This window comes from Trichechus manatus, unplaced genomic scaffold (genome assembly GCF_000243295.1).
Source record: "Trichechus manatus latirostris isolate Lorelei unplaced genomic scaffold, TriManLat1.0 scaffold00133, whole genome shotgun sequence".
NCBI lineage: Eukaryota > Metazoa > Chordata > Mammalia > Sirenia > Trichechidae > Trichechus > Trichechus manatus.
This window is the reverse complement of record NW_004444069.1, coordinates 3850607-3858398: the sequence shown is the minus strand read 5'-3', so window position 1 is coordinate 3858398 and position 7792 is coordinate 3850607. Positions and strand designations below refer to the sequence as shown.

General features: G+C 35.7%; 1 protein-coding gene across 1 annotated transcript in view; it reads right to left on the bottom strand.

The window, feature by feature from the left end:
• Positions 1 to 890: 890 nt before the first annotated feature.
• CAMTA1 (calmodulin binding transcription activator 1) overlaps positions 891 to 7792 on the bottom strand; it is a 1148791-nt gene continuing 1141889 nt past the window's right edge. The window contains exon 11 of the mRNA XM_023739375.1: positions 891 to 4129. Coding sequence (XP_023595143.1) covers positions 4066 to 4129 — 64 coding nt within the window. The 3' untranslated portion in view covers positions 891 to 4065. The remainder of the gene's footprint in view (positions 4130 to 7792) is intronic.

The following is a 7792-nucleotide window of genomic DNA, read 5'->3' as shown; positions in this document are numbered from 1 at the left end:
GGAGCTCTGATGGTGCAGTGGTTAAGAACTCGGCTGCTAACCAGAAGGTCGGCAGTGCGAATCCACCAGCTGCTCCCTGGAAACCCTATAGAACAGTTCTACTCTGTTCTGTAGGGTTGCCATGAGTAGGAATCAACTCGATGGCAACAAGTTTGTGGGTTTTTTTTTTTTTTTTTTGGTATTAAGGAGAGTGTCATAGATGACATGGGATTTGAGTTGGTTAAATAGCTAAAAGAATTTTACAGGCAAGGGATGAACAATACCAACAGAGACAATAGTGGAGGGAGCGTGGCGAGCACAGACCAACCAGAGGGTGCAGGTTGGGGCCCAGGTGGAAATAAAGACTGAATCAATTGTGAGGTTAAGGAAGCAAGAAAAACGTCACTTAAATGCAGTGGGCTCTGGGAAACCATTGAGGAATCATGCAGTAGGGAGGCCCGTGATGCAAAACTGGTCTGGCAGTAGCACAGGAGACAGACTGGATGGAAGAACTATTAGGGATAGAAAGAGGCTTTGCAGTGAAAGAATGAACGATGATGTTGAAAGGAAGATGCTCAGAAAGGAGAACTGATGTCAGCAGCCAGCTGGAAAATGATTTTTAAAAAACTTCACAGAATTTTAAGCGAAAGGATGAATTTAGATTGGTGTCTTTACCTTTCAAATAACTTCATGAAGTTATAGACAAGTGATACGTTGAGAGGTGCCTGGGAAAACAGGTGAAAAGCAAGTGCTCTAGGAACAATGGCCCTACTAAGATTTTTTTTTTTCTTTCACAGCATATCTGGACCAAAGGAAATATAGTACTGGAAATTATTTCATATGGTTTGAAACATACTGATCACCTTGGATTTCAGTATCAGGTAAAGTTAAAGCAAAACACACGTGTAGTATGGGGAAATTGTCTTCATTTTTTTAATTTACAGCAGAAAGAATATAAAGCATTCAGAAAACATTTTCCATATTTTAAGGGCAATTCAAAACATTTTGCATGGTTTCCAGCAGCTGAGTTCTTCAACAGATCCATTGATTCAGTGATGCTTTACATGCACAATTACAAAAATAAAACTTACAAAAAGAAGACATCTAGACTAGTTTTACATGCAAGTCTCAGGGACCCCTCATTGGGCGCCAACTACTGTGTGGAACTGCCATAAGCGACCGTGCAGCCATAGAGGGGTTCGTGTTATTGTCTGTATTTCGTTCACACAGTACAGCTGATTTCAAATGGGTAACAAGAATAGCAATTAAATCTTCAGGAGACAGAATAAGATTAGCTATTAATTTTATAATGAAATCCTACTCCTGGCACTTGGGAATTCAGATTATCCAAGAAAGCTGCGCTTACCTATCGTCTTATATTCAAAATTAAGATTCACAACCAAGAAAAAGTGGTCAGAAATTCTTCGTTTCAGTGGAAGTGCATTTTCACCTCACCTAGGAGTCACAGTTGTACTGGTAGGTTACACAGGTAGGTTATGAACCTACTTCCTGTCCCCTCCATAAGAACCCACCTAATTCTATGTAAGTCTCTATCTTCCGAAATCTTCTAACTTATCCAGCTAATAATGTGACATGTGAAACACTTAAAAAAATTAATGTGAGGGTTAAAGCAAATCCACTGAGGTCATTACTCTTGTCAAAAATCAGTTTTACCATAATAAATGGAATAAACATATCCAAGTTCAGTTTTAATAGAGGATGTTCTGAAAGAGCTGGCTTTCCCATTCTATCCCTTCATATTCCATTCCCATTTATGAATGCAATTGTGTGTTTGTAAATTACTCAGTGTCTTCCTATAGGTCAAATTGGGTAAAATAATAGGTATCTGGGGGACTGCAACAGCAGCAACATAACCCACACATTTAAAAACAAAATTGAGTCAGATCAGTTTACAAATGTACAGGTGGCTACTAGTCGTGGGGGCTGTCACTGTTGTCAAAGCTGATCACAAGCAATAAGACGTATACTGTACAGTAATTCGAGGTTGGCAGTGAAAGGAAGTAATTAAAAAACAAGTACAATTATAGAAAAGGCACCAAGAGCACTGACCCCAGTTTTTACCACAATCTTTTTGTATCTACCTTCCTTCTGAAGACACCAGTTTAAAAGCTTATTTGTGACTATTGTTAGGCTTCACAGCAAGCCTTGAGTTTTAACTTACAGTTGGTAGCCAGAACCAAGAAAAAACTATATCTCAAGTGATCCTCAAACATAAGCTGGGAATTTTAAACTGGCATCAGCAAATGCTAACTTTATCCTCTCAATTTCACATTAGTAGTTTAATTTTTAAAAGCATCAGATTTCTTTGGCTCCTCATTATGTGGAAATAGTAATATACCATGACATCCCTCCAAGACCAGTTTGCATCTTTTTATAGTTTATCTTTTGTGCAATTTTTATTACATTTTCTGATTTCCAGCAGGAGATATGAAAACGTGAGACACTTTTCTACTTTTCATACTGTTTCTTTTGTCAGGTTTTGATCATTCTAAGTGTTCTTTGTGGGAGTGAGTGGATGGTGTTAAGCTATATACTGATTCATCTTATGATTATCTGTTTTGCAAAAGTAACAATTTTCTTAAGCAATATTAGCATTCACATTACTTGGCACCATTGGCAAAAAAATTTTAAATAAAATAAAATAAACTCCTGGTAGCCAAAATTAAATGTAAACATACCTTTTTTTTTTTTTTTTTTTTTAAGTAATGTTACTCTGCCTTTTGTCCTAAGTCTAAATACAGTAGCTTTTTTTTTTAGTCATGCTTTAGCAAAATGTTCTTCTAAAGAACATTTAAAATAAAGTACTCTTATAGTGAAATAAAGTTTTTGTTTGTTTGTTTCATTTTACAGACCATAGCCACTAATGCTTTGCTTTTGTTCACTTCTTTTTTCTTGGTTTCATGCACATATCTCTGTTTTAATATATACAATATATACAAACAATACATCCACATTCTTCTCGCTTCATCCAGACAAAACTATACAAATAATTTTATCTTGCCATGTAATTGACCTTTGTGAATAAAATATTTAGCAATTAATATAATCCCTTTCAAATATTTTCTCACTTTCCATCTCTACCTTCTATATATACACAGAAACTGCTCACTTTTGATGAGAGATAGCCAAAAAATATGGAATTTACTGGCCGGAACGCAGCACCACACTGATCTTTTTTAGGTGGCAAATGTCCAGGCAAGGTTTATGATTCCTTAGAAAAACTATAGTTTCTAAGGTTACTAAAAAAGCTACATGCTTTACCAATTCTCTAAGTAATTCTCATTGCACATGGAGGTAAGGCAAAAAATTAAAGTGCTGAACATGAGAAAAGGGACAAGATGATTATTATACTTGCAGGTTCTTGGGAGGTGGTGGGGACAAGAAAAGAAGTTCAAACTCTGTAAGCTGTTTCTCATTAGTTCCCATGCATTACCCGTTTACCACACACCCACCCCTCTGCAAATTTCCACAAGACATCAAAAACCTGCAGATTTTAAAAGTTGCATTAAGTGTGCTGTAGAGATTAAAACAAAACAAAAAAAACAAACAAAAATAAGTAACAGTGAAGGAAATGAGAACACACGGACCCAATAAAGATTTGTATGATCTAAGCCCTCCACTGAGAATCAATCCCAAAGATTCAGCTTCTTGGAAATAACTGACAGGTGCAGGAACAGCATTCGTTTTTGTTGCTAGTGCATCCCCACCTTTTCTTATCTATATTTTTGGTATAAATATTTGTACAGTTCCACACGATGTTTGAATACAGCCCTGTATGAGAAGGAAAATGGCTTCCTCCTAAGAAAAGGAAGCCTCTTTCACATTCCTCCTGGTGTCTTGTTTTCCCATGATCCAACAGAAGATTGAGTTCCAAGATGTCTTGCTGATCAAATTAAAAGTTGTCCATGAAAGTGCAAATGCAATGACCAAAACATTACTGTTAAAATCCTGCAGCTGATCTCCCCAAAACTGCAGAGGGATTGTGTGTGTGTGTATGTGTGTGTGTGTGTGTGTGGTTGCATGTCTCTGCTAAAAACAGAAATGAAAACAGTCTGAAAAGCAATGTCACATTGCTAAGGGATGCTGCTGTATGTCTTCAAGTTCCTTGGCCTTTTTCAATTCTTTCACTCTGGAAGAGAAACAAAACAAAACACCAGGCGATAACTATATAGCGAAACGGTGACCAAATAAAGGGAAGGGGTGTTACCATTCCCTCTGAGATGAAAAACCAAGACAAATGCCCTTTTGAAGATGGATGGCAAAAGAAACTCCTGTTAAGTTGTGACCTGGCCCTTCTGAAGGCGATTAAAAAAATATGTATTATTAAAACCTCGCTCTACATCAAGTGCTCTAAGAACAGAGCAAAATCCAAGTCTACTCCTATATTAAATCAAGTATAAAAATAACATGCTCATCTTAGAAAAATTGAACTGTTTAAATAACTCTCTTTAGCCTGGTAGACCACCATAATGCCCTATAACCGCATATGATGCAAACTAGGGAAACTGCACACACATTTAGCTTTTAATACGCCTTACAGATTGAACTTGGTAAAGCAGAGGAGGGTCAGTGAAAAAGAGGAAGACCCTGAATGAGATAGAATGACACAGTGGCTGCAGCAGTGGGCTCAAACACAGCAACAATTGTGAGGATGGCACAGGACTGGGCAGTGTTTGTTCTGTTGTGCATAGGGTCGCTATGAGTCAGAACCAACTGGATGGCAGCTAACAACAACAGATTGAACTATTGCTTTGCTTTCATAGGCTTAAGATTTTCAGATAGCTTGACCCTGATCATACATCTGTACAACTCTAAGATTTCACTGATGTACGGTGGGGTCTTTTTGATTTTCATTATTCCTTGTTTTCTCCCATTTCACACTGACACTTTAAAAAGCTGTTCAGGTTACGTCCCCATGCCCATGATGGCCGCAACAGGGTGCAATACTGATATGGTACTTTGTTCTATTTATCAAGTTTGTTGTAGTAAAAAAAGAAAAAAACTTAAATGACACTGCTACAGAGTCATGGGGAGTTTCACATCAGCATATTATAACCTGTAATCTGTATTTTTTAATATCAAAATCTGCCTCAGTTTTTAACATGGCTGTCTGATGTAGGTGGGGTGCAGGAGAGTGGTTGTAAGCTGTAAAAATCTCTCTCTACTGATGAAGAACCTGCTTTAATAGCAGAATGATCAAGTTCAGGTGTGACTTTAGGGCCTAACTTCTATAGTCAGTGCATGCTGTACAAGCTACAGTTTGTAGTACTGCATACTATATAATGACATTTGTTTCTTTCCCAAAAATGGGTGTGAGGATGATTTTAACCAAATAAGAAGTGGCAATTTCTCAGGGACACTGATACTCTACCTCAGGACACCTGATCATTTTTTCTAATGTGGGCCTCTACAGAGGTCAATAACTCCTCAATACAACTTTCTGATTCTCTAAAAGTAAGGTCTCTCCTATAAATCATAGTTTTTTAAAACAGATGCTCATTTACTTTCTAAATAAGATTCTTGATAATATTCAGGCAGGAAGAAAACATTTTGAAAAACCAGTAGTAAGTTATTGTTCTTTTACATATCCTGGGACACAATGGAATGACATCCCATTGCAATAGTAATGTAAGAAAATAATTGTATTTACCACTTCCAAGCAGAATCATCTGTGTATTCTGCAAAGTTGATATAAGCTCTTCAAAGAGAAGATGCTCTCTTTTTAGGAGAAAAGCTTTATCATCTTTAATACTGAACAGAATTGTAACATTTGAAAACTTGCTTATTTGTCTGATTTATTTACTAACTACACCAAGCCCAGCTTGCTCCTAGCCATGATATTTACAAATGAGTGACAACCAGTATATTTCTAAAACTTTTCAATCTTTTTTTCTTAATGAGTACATTTAGGATGCACTGCTATGTTCTTAATTGGATGTAGGTATTATTTAGTTTTTAATCTTATAATTAAATATACCATGAAATCATTAAATTTTAGGGTAATTTGGGTGATATTACAGTACAGAACTGCGCATCATTATAGGTCCCTGATTTTGGACATGCATACTTGACAAATGGCGTTTTGAAAATTGAAACATGCTATATTCTGTGTTCAGTTTTTAAACATGCAATATCTATACTAACAGCCCTTTGGCTGGAAAAATGCAAGGCGTGCACTGATGCCAACTTTACTTCTGGACATGCAATATCTGTACTTGTGCAGACCTATTTGCTGAATTACCGCAAAATGTGCATGCTACTTCAAATACAATGTTTTATTTCTGCACTAGTACAGAACTCATTCACAAATATGCAACAGTGACTCCATCACTGATGAGATTTCTACAATTTAAAGAATGCTGAACCCAAAATCTGATAACATAAAGATATTCACAATTTTTCTACTTCATCATTGAGATGAGCTAAAAAGGAGAGAGTGAATTATACACCAGAAATGTTTTATGCAGTTTCATACCAAAGAATCTGTAATCAGCTGGTCAGGGTAGGTATAACTTAAATATTTTTGTTTTAGTTAAAATGGTCACATTTGGTTTTGTAGTTTTTTGCTGTTCCTTTGAGAACAAATTAAAAAGTGAACTAAGTTTTCATAAGGTGTTAAGGTAACCATATAAATACTCTGCTATAAAATTAGTGATAGCCTCACATACCACTACAGTTAAGGGGAGATGCATGTCCACACAAAGAGATGATTACGATTGTCTACACTGGAAAAATGAGAACATTCCAATTTTCACATGTATTTTCTAGGCTTTCATAATTCCTGAGCTAAAGTGGAGAATTTAGTTCTTAGTTTCATGATGAAGTTACCACAATATACCTGCAATGTAAATGACATCAAAATGACTTAATGGCATAGGAGACACTTTTACAGAAAGCAGTTAAAGGAGGACTTAGAAAAAAGGAAGAGAATAATTAATGTTTCCACAGCTATATCAGGTTACTTCATATTTATTACCTTATTTAGTCCTCACAATGTTACCATTCTCTCCATTTGTAAATATAGAAACTGAGATATACAGGTGAAGCAACCTGCCTCAAATTATATAGTTAGTAAATGGCAAAGCAGGGATTTGAACCCAGGTTCGTCTGACTTCAAAGCCTGTAGTTTTGCCAGTCATTCCACTGCCTCTAATAATATCTATCAGGATTACAAAGAATTAAACAAAAAAAATTCTTACTTAATTGGCTTTTTAAAACACTTTAGAGAAAACATGCATTTGGAAAATTTCCATAGTATGCGCTGACTGCTTATGTTTTTGAAAACTGATAATTTTCTTAATTCTAAGATGTTATCCTGTATAAGACACTACGTTGATCTGACTGTTTTAGAAAAAAAATACCTCCACATAAAACATACTTATCAATTTTAAGGAACAACTGGATTTAGAAACCTAAAACATGTGAAAAGAATGTGTCAAAGAATCCAGGAAATGAAAGATTTTTTGCCTCATTCTCCAATTCGCAAACCATACTGATGTTGACTTACCTTTGAAAGTTTACACATGAGGTTGAGAAAATTTTACTATTACTGAAATCATAAATGGAGTTTTACGTTACTTGAAGGTAGATTATTAGAATGAGATAGACGGGGTGCTTAAGTTGTTATTGCTGTTTTAATCAAATGTCAGTTGGATAAAATGATATTTTAATATTATCTGTTTCTCCAAAGAAACGGAAAACAATCATATTGCTGAAGTGATTTAGAACAACATCTGATACTGGAATTTTTGTTAAATTCTAAGAAATTGATGTTTCACATCAGAGTGTGTCA